This window comes from Schistocerca cancellata, chromosome 11 (assembly GCF_023864275.1).
Source record: "Schistocerca cancellata isolate TAMUIC-IGC-003103 chromosome 11, iqSchCanc2.1, whole genome shotgun sequence".
Taxonomy (NCBI): Eukaryota; Metazoa; Arthropoda; class Insecta; order Orthoptera; family Acrididae; genus Schistocerca; species Schistocerca cancellata.
Window position 1 is genome coordinate 122,293,357 of NC_064636.1, and position 24,798 is coordinate 122,318,154.

Sequence of the window (24,798 nt, forward strand, 5' to 3'; positions counted from 1 at the left end):
CACAATTGGAAAGCCCCTGGAAATGATAAAATAGCAAATTACTGGCTAAAGAAGTTCGCCTCAACACATTCACATCTAACTAAATTATTTAACAGTTACATTGCAGACCCATACACATTCCCTGATACACTTGCACATGGAATAACCTATCTGAAACCTAAAGATCAAGCAGACACAGCAAACCCAGCTAAATATCGCCCCATAACATGCCTACCAACAATATACAAAATATTAACTTCAGTCATTACACAGAAATTAATGACACATACAACACAGAACAAAATTATAAATGAAGAACAAAAAGGCTGTTGCAAAGGAGCTCGAGGATGTAAAGAGCAACTGATAATAGATACAGAGGTGACATATCAAGCTAAAACTAAACAAAGGTCCCTACACTACGCATACATTGATTACCAAAAAGCCTTTGATAGTGTACCCCACTCATGGTTACTACAGATTTTGGAAATATACAAAGTAGATCCTAAATTGATACAGTTTCTAAACACAGTAATGAAAAATTGGAAAACCACACTTAATATCCAAACAAATTCAGATAACATCACATCACAGCCAATACAGATTAAGCGTGGAATATACCAAGGAGACTCATTAAGTCCTTTCTGGTTCGGTCTTGCTCTGAACCCACTATCCAACATGCTAAATAATACAAATTATGGATACAATATTACTGGAACATACCCACACAAAATCACACATTTGCTATACATGGATGATCTAAAACTACTGGCAGCAACAAATCAACAACTCAACCAATTACTAAAGATAACAGAAGTATTCAGCAATGATATAAATATGGCTTTTGGAACAGACAAATGTAAGAAAAATAGCATAGTCAAGGGCTAACACACTAAACAAGAAGATTACATATTGGATAACCACAGCGACTGCATAGAAGAGATGGAAAAAACAGATGCCTATAAATACCTAGGATACAGACAAAAAATAGGAATAGATAATACAAATATTAAAGAAGAACTAAAAGAAAAATATAGACAAAGACTAACAAAAATACTGAAAACAGAATTGACAGCAAGAAACAAGACAAAAGCTATAAATACTTATGCTATACCAGTATTGACCTACTCATTTGGAGTAGTGAAATGGAGTGACACAGACCTAGAAGCACTCAATACACTTACACGATCACAATGCCACAAATATAGAATACATCACATACATTCAGCAACAGAAAGATTCACATTAAGCAGAAAGGAAGGTGGAAGGGGATTTATAGATATAAAAAACCTAAATTATGGACAGGTAGACAATTTAAGAAAATTCTTTCTAGAACGAGCAGAAACTAGCAAAATACACAAAGCAATCACTCATATAAATACATCAGCTACACCATTGCAATTTCATAACCACTTCTACAACCCTTTAGATCACATAACATCAACAGATACAAAGAAAGTAAATTGGAAAAAGAAAACACTACACGGCAAGCACCCGTATCATCTAACACAGCCACACATAGATCAAGACGCATCCAACACATGGCTAAGAAACGGCAATATATACAGTGAGACGGAAGGATTCATGATCGCAATACAGGATCAAACAATAAACACCAGATATTACAGCAAGCATATTATTAAAGATCCCAATACCACAACAGATAAATGCAGACTTTGCAAACAACAAATAGAAACAGTAGATCACATAACAAGCGGATGTACAATACTAGCAAATACAGAATACCCCAGAAGACATGACAATGTAGCAAAAATAATACATCAACAACTTGCCATAAAACATAAACTAATAAAACAACACGTTCCCACATACAAGTATGCACCACAAAATGTACTGGAGAATGATGAATACAAGTTATACTGGAACAGAACGATTATAACAGATAAAACAACACATAACAAACCTGACATCATACTCACCAATAAAAAGAAGAAATTAACACAACTAATTGAAATATCCATACCCAACACAACAAATATACAGAAGAAAACAGGAGAAAAAATTGAAAAATACATCCAACTGGCTGAGGAAGTCAAGGACATGTGGCATCAGGATAAAGTCGACATTATCCCAATTATACTATCAACTACAGGAGTCATACCTCACAATATTCACCAGTACATCAATGCAATACAGCTACATCCAAACATATATATACAACTACAAAAATCTGTAATTATTGATACATGTTCAATTACCCGAAAGTTCCTAAATGCAATATAACATATACCATACAGTTACAAGGAAGTCACGCTTGACCGAGGTCCGCGTCACGTTCCATTTTTAACCAGACTTAAGTCTGAGAAAAAAAGTCAAAAAGATAATAATAATAATAATAATAATAATAATAATAATAATAATAATAATAATAATTCATGTTGGCACCTACATGAACACTGTGAGTAATCAACATCTTCCATTCATTAGCAAATACAGTGCATTTCTGTGCAGATAAATGTATTCAGTTCCTCACAATAATGAATAAATATTGCAGTAAAACAGTAGAAATTCTAAGATTTGTCACATAGTATGATTTGCTTAATGATACCCAGAAATGTCTGCCTGCTTACTCAAATCCTGACATCCTCAGTGCCTTGCATCAATGCTGGTGACTGGGACCATCCCTGGCAGAGTTTCCTCAAATCAAATTACAATGGTGGCACACTGTTTAAATGTTTAAAAAATGCATGAAATGGGATGACAGTGGTATTGGTGAAAAGGAGAAAATTACCATGATATTTTACATGGGGTGTGTAATATTTTGCATGAAATGAAATGCTATTGCATTAGTTCAATTTTCTTTGAGCCAACTACCCACAATAACATGTCTCCCTTGCAAAATGAGCAAAAGTTTAGTTGAGAAAAATAATATCTCGCGCGCGCGCGCGCGCGCGCGCGCGTGTGTGTGTGTGTGTGTGTGTGTGTGTGTGTGTGTGTGTGTGTGTGTGTGTGTGTGCGCGCGCGTGTGTGTGCGTGTGTGTGTGTGTGAGAGAGAGAGAATTGGAATGAAAGTAAATCTAATTTAACGTGACACAATTTCTTGTTACCTAATGCCATTAAGTGAATACATGTGACCAATAGGTTTTTAGCCCCACTTGATGTGTAAGCACCAATCAAGTGCAAGGGACAGAAGCTTTGAATATGCCATTCTTTCTTTTTTCAGTTTCTTGAAGGTCCGCTAAAGATTGTAATGCCTAGTCTCCATATAAAGCAAGACCTAGAACTGAAACAGGAGGATGGCATTGAGCGTGATGTAAGTTTTCACATGAGTGATGTATTGTGCATGTAGTACTGTATGAATATCATGAAATGCATTGGGTGCAGTATATTTCAGTGATCATAAATGATGATACATTAAAACCTAGGATTTTAGCACTCCTCCAGAATGTTTATAGAATTTCAATTGACTATAGGTATATTGTTCTGTTGTGTAATGGTAATTGAATGAAACTTGTAGGAAACATAAGTTTATTAACTGTAACCCACGGTAATTTTATTGTACATGTAAATAATTAATACCTCAAATTCGTTCTGGGAACAAATGTACCAAAGATGACTTCATTGCAGCAGCTGTAAATTTATTTGTCTGTCAGAGTTCTATAATAGAAAAGATATAAGATGTAAGAGGTAAAGCAATCAACTGTAAGCAGTATGTTATCAGGTAAGTATTGTGTTTGTCATACTATTTCTTTTCACTGAAGTATTTAATGAAAAACAAACTGCATTACTGGAATTGTTTGCTCTGTGTAAAGAGAATGGGTTTATCCAGTATGTATGGCATAAATTTACAGTGTAATGGAACATTGCTTATCCCAAACTGCTTGCAAAGAGAAAACATGATAGCAAGAATTTTTGTAAACAGCGTTAAATTTAGTACATTTTGCTGATAGTCTGTGAAATTCCATATTAGTTTAACTATCACCATAGTGTACTAAATTTAATGCTGACGAAGGTTTGTCAGATCTCCAGCCACATGGTAGCATTGATATCATGCGATGTTTCAGGAAGTCCCAGGAAGTCATATTATCCATCTTCTGGCGTAGTGTCGAGATTTGTGGGGAGTGGGCTATTTATATGTGCCAGCACCCCCCCCCCCCTCCTCCCTCCGCTAGACCTCGGGTGGCTGCAGTGATGGGGATGGTGGCCGCATTCGGTTATCGGTGTAAGCATTATGTCTGTGTCTACAGTGGAGGGCGTTGACGGTTGTGCTCCCGATGGATTGCCACTTCAGGGTTTTTAGCAAATAAAAAAAATTAAAATAATAATAATAATAATAATTATTGTTTGTTTGGCCTGTTGAGTAAGTGATTGAGGGATTAAAATTTACGCCGTGAATTTATCGAGCTTCGCACGTCCGAAGATGTACGGATCGTAGCCAGGGCACATCATATATTTTTTGTAGACAAAGTCTAATATCTGACCTGAGCTTCAATCATGAAAATGGAGTGACTAAAATTACTAAAACAAAGAAAAGCATACGATTAAATAAAACATATATTCATTTTACATATACATTACGATATAAATTACACTTACGTAAAATTATAGGGAAATAATTGCAGATCATTTACAAATGAGAGCGACTTATTAATTCTGCGCCTCTTTTCTGCAAATAAGTATGAAATGGCTAACTGTGGAGCCACACAAAATATTATGTCCTTCTAGGACAACGAATGACATAAGAGTGTTGATGCCTGCTGGCTGTGACAAGAGAGCGGGATTAATTGCTTTATTTTGCATTCTCTTGTCTTAAAAAATCAATACATATAATCTAAGTTACAGATAATCTAAGTTAACTAAATTAAATATTGTCTGTGCTAGAGTGCAAATGGTTCCTTAAACTGCTCCCCAAATTGCGAAGGCAAAGGTGTACCACCTGCAGCTGAGCAATTTGTTGACGTATTTTCTTTATTTATCATGTTATGAATCATAAGTTGTTACGTATCATGTTTCACAGATTCAACATACATATAATATCATAAATGTCATACATCTATACAAATACATAAATAATATTTACACTCAAGATAAATGAAAGTGAAAAGAAAATATAAAAATATTTGATTTCGAGCGGTATTGAACCCGGGAACTCCAGTACCGGAGTGCAGTGCAATGGCTCAGAGCTATCACTGCTCTCATATCAATTACAGTTTTACATAGACTATAACAATTTCACAGTTCGTATTCACTTGTGCTGTTACTTTGTAAAAATTTTGTTGGGCATATAGTCCGTTGTTCTCTTTCACTTCAAAATGTTATTACACATGTTCATTCAATAAATAAAATTAACTAATGGTTTTGTGCATTTTCAGAGATATGTGAACATATTCTCTTTAGAATGTCACTTGTTAGTAAAGGTTTATACTGTGCCAAAGTCTTTGCACTTTAAAATAAATGTCACGTGTCACACTTTTGTTTACATTGAGACGAAAGTTCTTGAAGAAACAAGTTGGAGATCAAGAATCCTGCAATGAGGCATGCTTTGGAAGACGCAGTTAAAATGTGGTTTCGTCTTGGTAGGAATACATGGTGTCAGTGGTTCCGTACTGACCAGTCCGTGTTACGTCTACTCAATAACCTCCAATTTCGTCTTCCAAAAGGCGTATGCCATCTCCTGGATATTGTGTCGTCGTTTCGTCGAAAAGTGTGCCGTGGTTTTGCGACTCACGTCACCTATAGTGTCCCATCATGAGCGCAGTGAACCGTTTTTTTAAATATTTGCACACAACTTGTTCATACATTGTTCGTTGCAAAACAAAATGTTCGTTCACAACAGAGAGCACAAAACATAACAAATATCACTTCACTTTGAGTACAGTTTTCTGTTATATGTTTACATAGATATAAAATTTTTTCTGTGAAACGTGTACCTATACATTTACATTAAATTGTTTGGTAATACATATACATATTTTACATTTTTCAGTTGCATTAAACTAGATATTTACAAGTACATATGGGTCAGACGTAGAAAAAATTATCTTGTAGGTTCAGTGTATTGTGATACATTCAGAAAATCCATTTTCTTTTATAGGTCTCTTCACCTTTTTAATAAAGTTTTCCTTTGAAGTATATTTTCCTTTACATCAGTACTACACAATAAGTGTTCTTCTTCATTAAATGTTTCCTGCAACATAAACTTTCATAGTAGGTTAGAAAACATCTTGGAGATGATCTGTCCTGAAAAGTCATGATTACAATAAGACACGACACGTCACATCCACAATCAATTCCAAATTAGCATGTGCACAAAGTATCATTTACAAATAAAATAAAGTATATAGCCTTGCTCAATTAATCTCATTTGTCATTTCCTGTAGAGTGTTTTTTTTTTGTGCATGTTGTATTCATGTGGATTGTGGTGTGAGTGTGAATAGCAAATCAAGTGTCTATCATGCCAATTAATATATCAGGTTCAGGGCAGCAATTGTCTCCGGTCATTTAGTCTGTCAGCTTGTCTGCAGGGTATTAATAAATATAATCTGTAACTGTGCTTTGCATGAAAATTGTTAGTTCTTCTTGTGTCTTATCTTCTTTCTGCTGCTGTTGTTGCTGGTGCTGTAAGATGTAGATACTTAAGATTATAGCTTATATCTTCTTCTTATTCCAGCTTGAAGTACCAGATATGACTTACCTTGTTGTTGTATCAGCATACTCTGCTAAGCGCTAAAAGTTTTCAAATCTTTGTGAGGGTACAAACCTAAAATTCTCTTATTCCTGGGGTTTTGTAACAGATATGCTCCAGGGTGTGGTATATCAATGATTGTGTAAGGACCTTCATATAATGGATGCCACTTGACATTATGTTTTAGAGGTGATGACGATTTGTAGTGGGTCTTAAGTAAAACTTGCATGCCTATTGTAAAGTTTTGCCTTCTTTTCAGATTAGCACCATAGTTCTTATTTCTAATGTCAGCTTGTTCAGTAATTGCAATTAGTACTTCCCTTACCTTTTCCTCGTGTGAAGGTTTGGTGTCAGAAAATTTTGGTAGTGGGTTGCTCCATTCATTAGTTTCCTTTGTGTCAAACATGATTTCTCTGGGAGTATAGGGTGTGTTGTATATATTTAAATTGTTGTGTATTTCCTCAAAAAGTGCTAAGTAATGTATCCAGTTTGTGTGCTTGTTGAGGTATAAGTTCTCATGAATCTATTTAATTCTCTAAAAATTCTCTCACAAGGGTTGGCTGATGCATGAAACTTTGAAGTAAAGATACTCTTAATGTTATTGTCCTTTAGAAATTTTCTCCAGATGAATCCTGCATAATACGTGGCATTATCTGATAGAATGGCTTTAGGTTTTCCACAGTATGGCATGTAATCATTTGTGAATCTTCTGATGATGGTGTTTGCTGTGGGTGACTTAATGGCAAAAAGTTTGATGTGCTTAGAAAATGTCATAAAATGCTAGAATGTATTTACAACCACCGATGCTAGTTGGATGAGGTCCGCTAACATCTGTAGAAAGTATCTCTCTAGGTCCAGTGGGTAAGATAGAGTGCAAATCTGTTTTGGTGGATTGATTTTGTGGCTTGGATTTTTGACATACGACACATTTGATGATATTATGTGTTTTTCTTCTCATGTTTGGAAAATAGCAATACATTTGTAACTTGTTTAGACATTTCTTTGTTCTGTAGTGTCCCCAAACAGTGTGAGTGTGTGCAATGAGTTTGGGCACAGAATTTTGTGGTATGCAAACGCACCAGTTAGTAGCATTTGTGTGTCTTTTGTAGAAAAGTATGTTGTGGTGTAACATGTATCTGTCTTGTAAAGTGTCATTGTGTTGTTGTACTATGATTTGTTTTATTTTGTACCAGTGTGGATCTGAATCTTGTAGTGTTGCCATGTTCTTGCATAGGTCTATGTAGTATTGTGTAAACTGTTTGTCTTGCATGAGTAGTATTCTGTAATCGTGTGTGTTCTCAAAGTCTGTATTGTTATGGTGTAATCCTTGCGGTAGTCTTGAAAGTGTGTCAGCTATTATGTTGTCTTTTCACTTGATGTGCTTGATTTCGAAAGAGTAATTCTGTAATGCAAGTGCCCATCGTAGTAAGTCTAGGATGAATGAATTTACATGACAAAAGGAAGGTAAGTGCTTGATGGTCAGTGTATATAATGGTGTGTCTTCCATACAGATAATAATTAAACTTTTTAAATGCCCATATAATAGATAATGTTTCCAATTCTGTGGTGGAGTAAGATCTTTCACATTCCGTTAAAGTCCGACTGGCAAAACCAATAATCTTAATATGTTCTGAAGTTTCTGTTTTAACAAGTTGGAATAAACAACATCCCAAACCAATGTTTGATGCATCACAAGCAATACAAAAGTTCAAATTGAAGTCTGGATGTTCCAGCATGTTAGAATTTACTAAGGCTTCTTTGATTTTAGTAAAGTCATTTTCACAGTCTTGGTTCCAAATCCATACCTGGTTCTTCTTTAATAAGTTTAGTAAGTATCTGCTATTGAGTGACTGTTTAGGTATGAATCGTCTGAAAAATGAGCATAAACCGAGAAATGATTTTAACTGTTTCTTTGTAGTGGGATTGGGGAAATGTCTGATAGCATCTAATTTTGAAGGGTCAGGTTTAATGCCTTGTGTGTTGATGATGTGTCCTAGGTATTTGATCTCAGAACAAGCAAATCTAGATTTACAAATATTGGCAGTGATACCAGCTTGTGTGAATCTGCATAGTAAAGTGTTCAGGGTATCAGTGTGTTCCTTCCAGGTTTTTGAGGCAATCAGTATGTCATCTACATAGTGTGTAACAGTTTCTAGTAAATCATCGCAGAGTACAGAGTTTAGTGCAGTAATGAATACTCCTGAGCTTACAATTAGGCCAAATGGTAATACACAAAATTGATAAGTTCTGTCACCAAACATAAAGGCTGTATATTTTCTGGATTCTTTGCTTATTGGCACCTGCCAAAACGAATTTTTAAGGTCTATTGTAGAGAAATATTTTGCATCCAAGAATTTCTGAAGTTGTTCGTCAAGATTTTCTGGTTGTGTCCTCACAGGTAAGATAATTTGGTTGATAGCTCTTGCATCTAATACTAACCTGATACTTCCATTGTGTCTTTTCACTACATGCAAAGGGCTACAATATGGAGATGTTGATGGTTCTATAATATTCCATGTAATCATTTTCTTTAGTTCTTCCCAAACTGCAGGTCGCAGAGCTAGAGGTACATTGTATGACTTGTGGTAATAGATTTGGTGAGGCTTGACTTGAATCGTATACATATATGTGTTGATCCTACCTGGCTTACTAGTGAAAACATCCTTATTCTTAAGTAAAATATGTTTAAGCTGGGATCTCTCCTCTTCATTAATAGCATCACATTCTGATAGCTTAGAATTAATTTGTGTAAGTACATCATTCACTATCTCACTGTGTGATACAGGTTGTTGTGTGGAATCTATGTCAGTCTCATGTATAATCTGTATCTTGTAGCCAGAACAGTGCTTGTTATGGTCTACTAGTCGAGTGTCCAAGTTCAAAACTATGTCTCTGCCTTCATACTTAATATAACAAATGCCTTTGGAGAAGTCTATAGTACAGTCCTTCTTGCAAAGAAAATCAATACCCAATATACAATTGGCAGCAAGGCTTTGGACAACTAGGAAAGGCCATTGTACGATTCCATTTCCCATATTAAGTCACAAATACCTGGTTATTAACTCTACTTGCCTTATTACCTAATGCAGTTAATATTAAACAGTTTTGAACTGGGAACTCTGGTATCTTAGAAGTTTTCTTCATCATAGTATAAGAATTGTGGGAAATCACACTGACAGCAGCTCCTGTATCAATAATTATGTTAGTAGGTATACCTCCTACAATGCCTGAGGTGGAAGACAGTACAAATCTTTTCTTTACGTTGTGACATTGTGTATTGTCATTTATCAGATCATCAGCTAAGTTTCCACTTTCATTATATCTTAAGAATAGTGTAGGCAACTCTTGTTGTGTAAATGTTAATTTTTCTTGTTTCACAGTTTCACTAGCAAGTGTGTATTCAAACATAGTTTCTAAATTGAAGTTGCCCCCCAAATGTTCCTCAGTCACAACCTGGGGCTCAGTAATGACTGGTTCTAGTTTACCTGGTTTGTCTGGTCATTGGCAAGTGTAGTTGTAGTTTCATTAGCTACCTCAATAATATTTACATTAGGATATTGTCTTTGTCAATCGCCTGTCTGTTTTCGGCTGGCTGAAATCACTTGTTGGTTTGTGTTGCTTGTTTGTGCAAAATTCCCTTGTGGCATCTGAATATGATTTTGTGGTGGCGGTTGCTGTGTTTGCCACTGTCTCACATAATACTGGTTGTTGTTCTGGTTAAAGTGCTGTGTAGGTGTTCCATTTCTTGTGTAATCTGTGTTGTTGTTTCTTTGCCAGTGTTTCTGTTTGGCTTTGTGTCCGTTGTTGTTTCCATTATTCCTCCTTGAATTAAAATTGTCGTTTCTTCGTTTTTTGTACGGGTTATCTCCCTGTGTATAGTTGTAGTTGTTTGTGTGCAGCTGTGAGTTGTGGTGATTGTTTTGCATGTTTACTGTGTGTTGTGAATTTTGCTGTGTGTTTGGTAATGTAGCAATGTAGACATGTTGATTCCTACTGCGTGAGTTGTGTGTTGGTTCTTGTTCTACATATAGTAAATCAACAGCATCTAACTTTTCCAAAAAATATTCTGGATCGTCGTCCGGTAAGTACAGTAATTTCTCTTTAATATTAAAAGGAAGTCTTGCTTTAGGCCTGGCCAGACAGAATTCGGCCTGCCGCTGCGGGAGCGGGAGGCCAGGCCAGTTAGCGGCCAGGGACGCCACACAGGCAACGGCCGGCCGCAGTGGCTCTTGATGCGTCAGCTGTTAACACTGGAAACGGCCGATCCCCATTATTAAGCTTGCATGCGTAGCGCGATTGTCTTGGCGTTAGACGATTTGGAAGCTTCACGAGGGACACGTTACCTTTGTGCGAGTCCTTTTTCTTACTTTTTTAAAGTGCAGAAATGAGTAGCTCGCACTAGCGATACGAAATGGCACCAAGAAGAGGAGATTTTGGGTGCACGACATTAGTAGCAAGAGAGAAAGCTTCGGAGAATACCATCGTCTGTGTATTGATCTAGAGTCTGACGCAGATAGGTTCTTCAAATATTTTCGTATGCGGCGAGAATGTTTCGAGGAACTGCATCGCCTGATAAAACGGTAGCACCGAGAAGTGCACAACGAACTGGAGAAAGCCAATTGATACAAGGCACAGACTAGCCATTTGTTTGAGGTAAGTTTTACCATTTGTGGCCTCTTTGTGCTTCAAACAGAAGTCATAAATTATTCCATTTCAGTTTTGCTGTATCATATGAAAGGTTCGACGGAAGAAAGTGCTATCGCACTACGTAGTTACGAGTGGAGTGATAAATTTAAATGCGTGTTTTCGAATACAGCAAACGATAGTAACATCTAGTTCCGCATGTCCCGCTAGAGAGAACTTTCTACTTAATAGATTGTTTTGTTTCATTGTATTCATAACATTGTCATTGTATTTAAACAAATTTCTGTGGTCGTTAACTTATATATTCGTTCTATCGGCATAATTTATTTTAATCTTTTCCAGATACTTGACTACAAGCGACAGTCACCAGAACATAGCTTTTTCTTTTCGGTTAGGTCGTTTAACAGTCTCAGAAATTGTGAAACAAGTGTGCCAGGCAATATGGACTGTTCTACAGCCCAAGTACTTACCTACTCCTACAACAGAGATGTGGAAGAAATCTGAAGAAGGATTTCTAGAAGTTTGGAGGTTTCCGAACTGCCTTGGAAGCATAGACGGAAAGCATATCAGGTTAAAATGCCCGAAGGATAGAGGATCCCAGTTCTGTTACAAGCAATTCTTTTAGCTGCTTCTCCTGGCGATCGTTGATCCATACTACGAGTTTACAGTACTTGATATTGGAAGTTATGGACGTCAGTGACAATACTCTTTCTGAGAATTCAGCTTTCCATCAAGAGTATATCGAGGGCAAAAGTATTCTACCTCCAAATCAGGATCCCGCGTGTCATACAAAAAGTTGTATTCTCTCACCTCCTCTGTAAGTCTTTCTGTGTCCATGATGCATGCACTATGAACTCTAAGACAAAAACCGCCTCACGCCGCTGCTTCCAGTGTGACAGCAGAGCAGTTGAGTGCGCCAACAGAGGCAAGCAGCCGCTGCGGCTTGCGGCGAATCTGTAATCTGTGACAACCCGGCGGCGGCCGGTGCGGCAGGCCGCGTGCCGGTGCGTCAGAGCCGCACTCAGTGTGACCGCCACCATACAGTAACGAGCGATTCAACAGTGCGGCCTGCCGGCTGTGGTTCAAGGCCACAGGCCGGACGGCCAGGCCGCATTCTGTCTGGCCAGGCCTTTTCAGTGATTGGATCACATCTTTTGGTTCCACTGGTTCATTAAGAAAGTGTATCATGTTTAGGTACTTCTCGAAATATCTGCGCAGGTTGCCGTTTTTAGGATTGAAGTGTTGGGGTTCAGTGACTTGTTTGCGGATACGTTCCTGTACAGTGGGTGACCAAAACTTATTCAAGAAGGCGCGTTCAAACTGCTCGTATGTTACACATCTGTCGCTTTCATAGTAAGCCCAGACAGCAGTGTCCCCTTGAATGTAAACCACAATGTACGCAATGCGTTTGTGGTCGCTCCACGAACGTGGGAATGCGTTCCTAAAAGCTTTTAAGAAGATGACAGGGTGTACAGCGTTTTTGCCTGGTATAAAAGGTTGGAATCTACGGTGCTTGAATGGACTTCCTTCTTTTTTGTTAGGTGTTCGTCTGTCTCTTTCCGTGTAATCATTTAATTCTTCCCTGTGTGTACATGTTCTTCATCAAAAGGATAATTGTATTGTACTTCAGCTGATGGGTATCTGTTGCTATGCGCGTCAGTGTATTGTGTATTTGAGTGTTGAAATTCGTGTGTGTACATGTGTTCATTTCTGAATCGAGATTTTCTTTTGTGTGTGTAAAAATGTGTAGTGGGTGTACTATTCTGTTGTGCTTGGCATTGAGTTGTCTTTGTTTGCATATCGTCATCGATTACTTGTCTATTGTTGTTCATGTATTCCACTACAGAATCGTGCACAATATGTGGCAATTTGTTTTGTATACATTCTTCAAAAATTTCGTCTTTGTGTGCCGTCCATTCTTTAAATTGTGAATTAATTCGAGACAAATGGGGTTCAGCCTCTATCTGTATTGTTGTGTGAATATGTTTGTGAATGTCAGCTACTTTTGTTTCTATTGTATTCACCTTTAAATTAATTTCGTCACATGCGTGCGTGTTTGATTCTATCTATCTATCTATCTATCTATATCCGAATCCCGCTCCAGCTACTGCCGGGTCTGGGTGCTGACGAGTCCTCTCCATTTGGCTCGGTCCTCCCACCACTTTTCTTCCTCCACTTGCTGCCAGGTCACACCTCTCCTTTCAACAGATATTCTCACTCCCATTTTCCACCGTGTTCTTGGGCGCTCTCTAGGTCGTTTCCCATCCATCTTTAGTTCTTCCATAATTTTGGGGAGTCTGCCCATGCATCCTCTTAACATGCCCATACCATCTTAATCTCTTTCTTTCAATTTCTTCTCTCATACTTTCTTGTTTGAGGTCCTTTCTAATCTCTACATTCCTTACTCTGTCCATTCTTGTTTTTCCCTTAACTGCTCTGAGAAATTTCATTTCCCCTGCTTGCAGTCTGATCCAGTCCCTTTCTTTCATTGTCCATGTTTCTCCACGATAGGTGACAATAGGGAAGTAATAATTCTTATACATCAGGAGTTTTGCTCTTTCTGAAACTTCATTATTCCAAATCAGATGTTTTATTGTTTGGTAGAAATTGCCTCCCTTCTGTAACCTCCTATTAATTTCGTTAGTTATTCTTCCATCCCTAGATATTTCACTCCCTAAATAAGTGAAACTTTCTACCACTTTGAGGGGTTCTCCATTCAAGGTAATATTTCCATTGATTCTTTTCTCTCTTCCAAATACCATTACTTCACTCTTATCTTTATTTATTCTTAATCCATACCTTTTCATTATTTCCTTCCACGCATCAAGCTGTAACTGTACATTTACCTCTTTATCACCCCATATTACCATATCATCTGCAAAAATCATCTTTTTGTCTTTTTCTTTTACTATATCTTTAACTGCCCTATTCATTCCCTCCATCACAACATTAAAAAGCGCAGGAGATAGAATACTTCCTTGCTTAAGTCCTTGTCTTATTTCGAAGTATTCAGAGTTCCCCAATGGTGTTCTAATTCTACAATTGTGGCCTCCGTACATTGTCTTTATAACATTAATGTATCCATCTTCTATATCTATCTTCTTTAGTTCTTCCCAGAGTCTTTCCCTGTCAACTGAGTCATATGCCTTTTCTATGTCTATAAAAACCATTATCACCCTTTTGTTATACTCCCAACTTTTTTCCATCAGTTGACGGATAGAAAATATCAGGTCGATTGTGCTCCTTCCTTTCCTAAACCCATGCTGTTCTTCACTCAGCTCCTTTTCTATCTTTTCACTTATTCGATTTAGTAAAATTCTTTCAAAAATCTTGGCTGTATGACTCATGAGGGTTATTCCTCTGTAGTTTTTACAAAGTCTTTTATTGACTTTCTTGAAGATGGGAACAATGTCTCCTGTTCTCCAGTCGCCAGGTATTTTACTATTTCTCCACACGCTTGATAGTACTCTATACAGCCACTGCATTCCCACTGGACCTGCTGCTCTTATGTCCACTGATACTTCATCAGGTCCTGGGGCTTTCCCCCCATTCATCTTCTTCACAGCTTTTTCCATTTCTTCCTGTGTAATTTGTCCTAATTCTGCTTCCCAACTTCTCTCAATTTCTCCATTATTTGTTGTTTCCTCATGTACCTGGTCCTCAGCGTTTAACAGCTTCTTAAAATGTTCTTTCCAGAGATCTTTTATATTCCCTGGATCTTCAATAATGGTACCGTCCTCTGTTTCCATCTTTACTGGTACTTCAGAAGCCTTCCTTTTATTTTTCATCATTTTATAGAACATTTTCTTATTGCTCTTCACATCTTCAAGTTTTTTTGTAAACTCTTCCCATGCCTTTTTCTCTGCTGTTTCCACTATTTATTTGCACTTCTTCTTTTCTTCTATATATCTTTTATGGTCTTCGTCATTTTTAGTTTTCCACCATTTTCTCCATGCTCCATTTTTTCTTTTAACTGCTTGGTTTGTGGTATCATCCCACCAACTTGTCTGTCTTATTTTTTCCTTTCCAGATGTTCTGCCACATACTTTTTGTGCTGCTTCGACTAAAGTGTCCTTGAATAAACTCCATTCATTTTCTACATCGCAGAAGACTTCTTTTGAAAATTTTTGTGTTATTAATTCTCTGTACTTCTCAGAACATTCACTCTCCTTTAATTTCCAATCCCGTATCCTCGTCACTTTCTTCTGTTTTCTATTTTTCACACACTGATTCATTTTCCATTGTCCCACCAGTAACCTATGGTCTCCATCAGCACTCACACTTGGAATTACCTTCACATTTGTTACTTTCTCTCCCCATTCCCTATCTACTAGAATATAATCAATTGTTTGTTTGATTCTAATTTGCAATTAATAGTTTCATAGGTTTTTGTCAAGTCATGGATGTGATTGGCATTGTCACTTTGTCGTAACTCTAAATTTTCGAATTTTACCGTAAGATCGTCGACCTGTTTGGAAAGACGTGTATTAATTTCATCTACCTTTTGAGTCAGTGTGGCGAAGTCTGATTTTATGTCATTTCTGAAGGCTGCATTGTCTGTCATTAATTGTGAGAATTTTTCGTCATTATCTTGCTTAATATTGGATATGCCTTCCAAAATTGAATTCAGTATAGCGGCAAAATTTTGATTGCAAAATGAACTTGCCCCCGCCGCGTCATTAGACGTGACGTGGTCTCTCAGGTTTGGTTCTGAATTGCTCCTTTCGGCGTTTGTGTGTGTGTGTGTGTGTGTGTGTGTGTGTGTGTGTGTGTAGCAGGTTATTTTGATGTGTTTGCGTGTCTGTATTAATTTCTGTGTCTGAATGTGTCTGTGTATCCATGTTTGCATTACTTGATTGTTGTTCCATTGTGTACTGGTGTCGAGTTTTTACCATATCGTGAATAAATTGTGTGCAAGAAAAAAAATTGTTTAAACGCGTAGTGTGAAAATGTGCTACCTATGTGTGTGTTTAAATGACTGAGAATGATTGAGAGATGACTTTAAAGATCGAAAGTAGCGTACGTGTTAATGATGACTAGCCATGTTGCTTGAATCTTGTACAATGTCGGCCATATTGTGCAATCTAACTTGCGTATTGTTGGATCGGAATGTAATCGCCTGAATAATGAGATTTCGCGGAATTTGGAAAAAATTACTGAATGGAAACTGAATACTGAATTTAATGCTGAGAAAAATAATTTTGAATGAAAAATGTGCTTGGAATCAATTGTGGATGCGCGAGTGCTGCGTCTTACCGTACATGTCGTCTTGATGCGAAGATTGCATTTCCAGTCCAAATTGTCTCCAGATTTTATTCGCTTTCTTCCATATTCTCGTCACATGGGTTGTTGCCGGTCAGGATGTACATGAAAAAGAACAATTAGTTGTAGTACAGATACAATAATGAGTCCTGGCACATAGTCGCCAGTTTAGCAAATAAAAAAAAATTAAAATAATAATATAATAGTAATAATATAATAATAATAGTAATTATTGTTTGTTGTTTGCTTGAGTAAGTAATTGAGAGATTAAAATTTACGCCGTGAATTTATCGAGCTTCGCACGTCTGAAGATGTACGGATCGTAGCCAGGGCTCATCATATATTTTTTGTAGACAAAGTCTAATATCTGACCTGAGCTTCAATCATGAAAATGGAGTGACTAAAATTACTAAAACAAAGAAAAGCATATGATTAAATAAAACATATATTCATTTTACATATACATTACGATATAAATTACACTTACGTAAAATTATAGGGAAATAATTGCAGATCATTTTCAAATGAGAGCGACTTATTAATTCTGCGCCTCTTTTCTGCAAATAAGTATGAAATGGCTAACTGTGGAGCCACACAAAATATTACGTCCTTCTAGGACAACGAATGACAGAAGAGTGTTGATGCCTGCTGGCTGTGACAAGAGAGCGGGATTAACTGCTTTATTTTGCATTCTCTTGTCTTAAAAAATCGATACATATAATCTAAGTTAACTAAATTAAATATTGTCTGTGCTCGAGTGCAAATGGTTCCTTAAAGGTTCCATGGTGCGCTGATTTGCTATCCATCATATCTGTTGACCAGATTGTCGTGAATCCTTATTTCTATGGATTGTTTGATAATGCTTTCCCAGAAGCCAGATGTTCAGCACAGTACTTTAGTGTTTTTGAAGTTGAAGGTGTATTCTGCTGTGGCTGATTTTTCTGTGTGGCCTAGTCTCACACATCTGATATGATCTCCGCAGCATTTAGATATACAGTGCTGTGTTTGACCAATGTATTGTTTTCCTCATTCGCATGGTATGCTATATATACTCCTGGTGTGTTAAGGTTCAGTGGATCTTTGGTAGAACCTAGGAGCTCCCTGGTCTATGATGGTGGTCAGAGAATGCTTTTGATACTGTATTTGCCCAGAAGTTGTGCAATTTTGACCGGGAGCGGAACCGTGTATGGAAGGAATGCGAGACGGTCTCCTTCTTCTTCATCATCTTTTTCTGGGGTTCTCACTGCTTCCTTCTTCCTTTGAAGTGCTCTGTTGATCTGTGTTTGACTGTAGCCATTTTGGTGAAAGACTTCCCTCAGGTGTTAATGCTCAGATGGTAGGCTGTCTTTGTCACAGATGGCATGCACCCTATGTACCAGGATGGTCAGTACTGTTTGTCTTTGTGCTGGATGGTGGCAGCTTGTTGCACGAAGGTATAGGTCTGTGTGTCTTCTTCCTATGTACTGCATGGCCTAGTGAACCATCTGCCTTCCTCTTATTTAAAATATCAAGGATGGGGAGCCAGCCATTTTCCTCCATTTCCATTGTAAATTTGATGTTTGGATGGATGCTGTTGAGGTGTTGCAGAAACTCATCTAGCACCTGTTTGCCATGTCCCCACATGACAAAAGTGTCATCGACATGGCGGAAGAAGTGCTTTGGTTTCTGTCTGGCAGTTTGAAGGGGCACCACCTCGAAATGTTCCATATAGAGGTTTGCAATCACAGGAGCCTGTGGGGAGTCCACGGCCACACCATCGATCTGTTCGAAGAATTCCTCATGGCACTGAAAGTAGGTGGTTGTTAGTGCTTGTTTGAAGAGCCTGACTGTTTGTGGGTCAAAGTGCTGGGCTAAAACTGCCAAGGAGTGTTGAAGGGGCTTTTTTGTGAAAAGCAACGTCATGTTGAAGCTCACGAGTAGGTCCTCAATTCGTAGTCACATGTCCCTGAGTATTTTTACGAATTTGGCTGAGTTTCTCACATGGTGGCTGCAGTCCCCCACAAGGGGTTTGAGCAGTGTTTCTAGGCGTTTAGCAAGTTCGTAACAGTGAAGAGTTAATGGAGTCTACAATTGGTCCAGAGGTAACCCTTCCTTATGGATCTTAGGGAGTCCATAGAGGCTTGGTATTGCTGGTGCTCTGGGGTACAGGTGCTTCTTCATTGGCTCAGGTAAGTCAGATTTCTTAAGCAGAGCTATCGTCTTTCTACTTATCGTCGGGGTTGGATCAGTCTTCAGCCTCTTGCAGGCCTCATCTTGTTGCAGCAGGTTTTCTGCTGGTATTCGGCAGTGCTTAATTGCACTGTAGCATTCCCTTTGTCTGCTGGTAGGATCGTTATTTCACGGTCATCTCCAAGGGACCAAAGAGCTGCTCGTTCTTCCGCAGATATGTTATTTTTAGGCAATTGAAATCTGTCGATTATTCTGGAAGTTTCCCATGTGACTTCCTCTGCTTCCTCCTTGGGAAGTCTTTGTACTGCTTCTTCCACGCCACTGATAATGTCTCATTCCAAGTTTGTTCTGGGGATGGGGGCAAAATTCAGTCCTTTCTTGAGGACTGTGATTGTAGCAGCAGCCAGTTCTTTTCCAGTCAAATTGACCATGGCTCTGGTGTCATTCATCTCCTTTTTTGTCAAAAACATTGCAAGATATCAATGCTACCACCTGGCTGGAGACCTGAGAAACCTTCAACAACAGTTTACGCTGGGAAAGCCTACAGTTAAATTTAATGCTATTTACAAAAATTAGTAATACTTCGTAGAAATCTATTTTTTGTAATGGTATCCAGCTCTGTGGACTAAGTTCAGTTGTGGTGAGTATTAGAATTTTTACTGGGTAGATGTGATTGGAAAATGAAAAAGAACAGAACTCTCATATTTCAGATGTGGGATTAGAGAATGCTGCTGAAAATTAAGTGAACTTAGAGGAATATGGAGTCCTCAGCAGAACAGTCGAGGAAAGAAATGTACGGAAAATGCTGACGAAAAGAAGGGACAGGATGATAGGATAAGTGATAAGACATGAGGTAGTGAACTAGTCAGATGTGTTTCCTTCTCACTTGGGGAAAAATGCTACTATTACACATATCATATAGGAACTTTAAAGGGAGTGTAGTTAACGTATGTTTGTTATGTAGTCAATTGTGGAACCTCATCAAGCACTGGCAACTCCAGAGTAGTAGATAAAGAAGTGCTTTTTTGATCGGTATATCTTGCAAAATAATTGTGTTAATAAAATAGGAGGCATTACAGCTAATATAGATGCTTCCTGGCAATTGTTCTCCCCAAACACCACCTTCAAATAGAATAGGAAATAGTGAAGTAATGGATGTAGTGGTATCAGAAGTACCCTCTGGCATGCACCATTAAGTGACTAGTCTAGTGTAGATTTAGATGTACAAAGAATCAGATATTAAAAGGCAGGGACATGGACTATAATCACACATTTATTATGAGACACATTTGGGAGAGATTATGAGAGAATAAGGAATCCATTTCTTCAAGATCACAGTACTCACAGACAATGATTGCACAGCACTGCGAGTGTGTTGAAAAACATCGTTGTCGTTGTCCAAGTGCATTCAACATAATACTTGAGAAATTAACAGTGATATATTGAATGGGAGAATCTGTGCTTGGCACACTCATCGCAAATTCCAGAGCTAAAAAGGTTGTCTGTAGCATGTATGAAAGTTGGTCTGTAGAGCATTATCCGAGGAAACAGATGTGGTGGTTCTTCCTTCCGGAGTAATGCAGTGTGTGCCACTTCATACTGAATTTCATGTTTGCCACCATTGAGAACTGTTGACACATGGGTACAAGCGACAGCTGAATGTAAAGCACTATAGCATTAATACATCAGTAACTTTGAAATTGTGAAAATGATTGTGTAGAATCACAATCTCCACTAAAATTAGAACTGAGGCATGTGATGTATAATTTCTTCACAATTGCTTTGGGATTGACACTAGAGCAGGAACACATGGAGATGCAAAACGAAGTTGCTTCATTCTTCCCTGACTGTTCACATGATCTGACATTTCATTGAACACACTCAAATTTGCATACTAATCAGTGTACAAAGGTGGAAGTGGGATCAATAGATTCTGGAAGAGTTTCACTACATTCTCATTTGAGATGTGTTTGTGGGAATAAATTTTTAATTTTATATGCAGAATATTTTCGAAAATACATTGTTCAATGTTCCTGAAAATTTGAGTTACAGGGAAATTTTGTTACTGAGTTTAAATGACCAAATTGTGTTAACAAAATATTTAGAATATATCTTATTTTCAACAGCTCCAAACTCTGTCAGAGATGTCTAACATAAGATTAATTTAATTTAAACATGATGTGTGATACTCTGCTCATGTCATAAGGTATCAGTCACCTGTTTCGTTGAGAGAAACACATCACAGCATTTACGGTTAACATGACATTACATTTTCTGATCAAACATTACAAATCTTTGTAGCAAGAAAGGGACCCATTTTGGTAGAGGTATGGAAATTTAAGTATGAAAGTAAGAAGAGTAGTGATAACATCATTCACTACCTTCCAGTTGCAACTATTATGATGGAAACAATGAAGACCTTGTTAGTGTCATTAGTGCTGAATTCCTGAGGTGCACTTCATTTGACTGTAGTTCTGTAGTTGCTAGTAACAGCATTCTTAGTAACAATTAAAATTTATGAAAATACAATCTGCTCTGCAGGTAAATACACCACACATTCCCTGGTAATTTTCCTAACAGCTTCATTACTGAGTTCCCCAACTGTGGACAGTGTACCTTTTTTACTTGTTTCATCACTGTTTTGCAACATAACTGTCAATTTAGGTCCATATCAATTCTGTTGGGTTGAAGTGCCAGTGAGAACTTGTCAGCCTTATTATTTTATGGCTGTTTTTGTCAGCCTGTCAGTTTTTGTATGTGGGCAACTGTGGTTTATGGAGAGGTATTGGATTTATATGCTCCATCTTTTTAAATGTTTCACTTACTTCCACTTACAGATGCTGAAGCCAATAATTTCCTCCTTTTATTTTAGCATAAGGTTCTCGTCAACAACAGAACATTTGGGAGAACTATCAACAACAGATGTTGATGATGTAGGCAGATTATGCACAAACCATTTATCTCAACTGATTTTGGTTTTCTGTAGCAATGACTTGAACTAGAGTGATATCGATATATCCACTGAATAACATTTGCTGAAGTTGCTTTTAACATTCTTAAGCACTGCACACTCCAGAACTGATAACAGTAATGACAGGTAAAATTTCAATCCTATAAGTGTACAAAATGAACACAAACAGAAACTCATAGTGCAGTGAGCTATTCCATAAGACTGCAAGCTGCCTAAAACTGAACTGTACTACACTTGCCTAGTATATTGGCAGTGTGGTGAAGGTGTATCCCTTGGGATAGAGTGAATGTATGATCTGCGGTCTTTGAATGTGTCCACACTATTTCATATCTAGCTGCCAGTCCTAAAGTAATTCTGTATAGAGTTTAATTAAATTACCCTGTTGCTTTCTAGAACCAGGTCCTTGATTGTGACACAGGCAGGCAATGAAAAACAAATTTTGCAGGCTGAAACTCTTGGACATTATCTTGGGTCAAGTGAAGAGACTACTGATGATTGGAGAGGAGGAGAAGTCAAAATAATACATTGTCCAGTAATGGGTGTCAAATGCCTGAACTCATTTGAGCTAAAGCTGTGAGTGTGAGAACGAGATAAGTGGATAAATGCGGGAAACAATAGGCAGGTGAAGGCTGAAGATGAGTGATAAATGGTGTGTGGATGGGAGAAGCACAAGATCGCAACTTGAGGCAAATTTCTAGGTTGCCAGTTGATGGTCAGGGTCAGTAAGTGCTGTGCTGTGAAGTATACAGTGTAGGAGAGAGCTGTCAGTGTCTCTGCAAAGAGCACAGTGAAATGTACCACAAGGTGGAATCATGGGAATGTGAGTTAGAAAAGCTGGTCAGCAAATTATGTCTTTGTATGGACAGATTTGCACAAGCTGTATTAATTCGAATATTCTTTGTTATTTTCTTGAAGGTCTGTTGGGAGTATTTTGCCACAGAGATTGTATCAGTGAGGATCCCAGACTAAGTTTGGGGTGGGATGATCTGGACAACATTTCCAGCATTCACATCACTAATATTGCTTGTAGAATGAGAAAAGTCACTGGCTAATGGAAATAATCATAGATCGTTAATTTTCTAGAGATCAGCAGTATATTAGTAACCAGTTGAGTTCGTGGTATTGCCAGGGTAAGTATATATTCCAATCTGTTAGTCCATCTTCTCCTACCACAATCATTCCATCTCCTCCTTTGTCACTCTTCTGTCTCCTCCTCACCCACCATTTTCCCATCTTCTCACCCACTCTCTCTGCCTGTCTCGTCCTTGCCCTTTCTCTCTGCTCCTCAACTTCTCCTCAAGGTGTGCAGTCCTTGCAGGCAGAATGACATACCTGTCTACTTACAGTGTCATGTAGCCATAGTACTTCAACTACCACCTTCAAAAATAATGTATTAGTCAGCAATGTGAAACACATACCAAGCAGCAGTAGAAATAAACTATTTCTTATGACTAGACACAGCCATGTTTCAGTTAAAGTTGTGCTCAATGCTATGGGCTGGTGGAAACTTGTTAACAAAATTAAATTTTTTCGTTGATGAGAAAGCAATGACATTGCCGAGGCAAAGGATGAAAGAATACACAAAACAAATATTAAATGTCCAATTTTCTGTTTGCAATTTGCGGCAAGAAGTATGTAATACTGAGATGAGTAGAATTGGAATATCTATGCCAGTGGAAAAGCAGCAACTTGTACACAGTATAAATGCCTGGGAAATGTGATAAATATGTTGTATGGCAGAAATTCTGTGAGCTTATGAACAATGCAAAAACGTACAAACTTTGCTAGAGGTTAACAGCTTATGTTGAAGAGAAATGGACTGCATAGCTAGCAGACAGTCCTACAAGGGGATAGGAAAACAGAATGAGGCTGCTGTTATTTAAAGTGCTGGGTATCCCACCTAAAACCATTTGTCATGGTGGCATTTGTTCCACATATATCGACAAATTTAAATCTCTGTAAAAGATCAAACCTCGTTTAGTAGAGCAGATGAGGTTTGTGGTTTAGATCCTACTACACAATGAGTTTCCCTTCTCCTTTCCTCTACACTTCCTGTACTGTCACACTGGATGACAGCTTCAGTGCATGTCGTGATAGGAAAATCATTAAGATACTTTTGTTGCACCATGAACGTTACATGTACAGCTTGCCACTGGTGCATTTAATTTGCAATAAATTTGAGAAACAACTGCCTAGGGACATTATGCATCATTTGTTTTTTATATTAATTTTACAGCCATTAACCAGTATAAGATTTAGATTCAGCTTTCTTAACCCTTATATTCAGTCATTTGCCAACACATGCTGTCACCAAAAAATATCCCCCTGCGGGTCTACGGTAAGAATAGGCCCAAGCTATTCCTGCCTGTCGTAAGAGGCGACTAAAAGGATTTTCAACCATTTTGGCCTTCAATGTGATGGTCCCCATTGGGGGTTGACCTCCATTTTTAAAATTCTACAGAAGTACGAGCCTTTTGGGAAGGACACCTTACGTGGTGTATCACCAGTCCTCAGTGCACTAAGACCTTGACACTCATCATTATAACGGCGTCGTAACTGCACCCACTGTTCATCAATTTGGGCCTCAACACCTAACGGCTTGCATAGCTTATGTCTGTAGTGCGTCCCCATCCGCACCTCCGATCATGATGGACTTTCCATGGCACCCGAAATTCAGCAAGGTAGCCAGCCCCTTCTGGTGGGGTAGTCATATGTACCCTCTAGGTTGTAGCCCCCTGACAACACAGGGATCGTACTGCCGATACCTGAGCTGCACTCTCTCCACGTAAGCCAAGGAGTAGATGCCCGTCTACCTGGGGCATCAGGACTTCCAGCAATGGTGATCCTGCCAGGTAGCCCTTGCTGAGGCTGGGTGGCGCCTGTGGGGAGAGCCCCTGGTCAGTGGGTGGTATCGGTGCAGACGTTTTGCAGATGAAGCGTCGACATGCATCAGGTCGCTCTGTGGCCGCGTCTTCTAAGAAGAAAGGTTCTGTCTCCGTCTCTGGTTCTGTTCCTTCTGCCTTTTACCCCTTAGCCACTCCCTGCAAGGGAGGACAGGACCGCCGGCTTGGGACGAAATACTTCCCTCACTATTTAGTCTGTTCTCGGACCGATGGGGGACGTTCGCCAC

The 24,798-nt window shown here is 38.4% G+C and overlaps 1 protein-coding gene across 1 annotated transcript in view; it reads left to right on the forward strand.

The window, feature by feature from the left end:
* The window catches only part of LOC126108601 (uncharacterized), a 106,404-nt gene that overhangs the window by 21,474 nt on the left and 60,132 nt on the right, over positions 1-24,798 (forward strand). Inside the window, exon 3 of the mRNA XM_049913902.1 lies at positions 3,161-3,250. Coding sequence (XP_049769859.1) covers positions 3,161-3,250 — 90 coding nt within the window. The remainder of the gene's footprint in view (positions 1-3,160; positions 3,251-24,798) is intronic.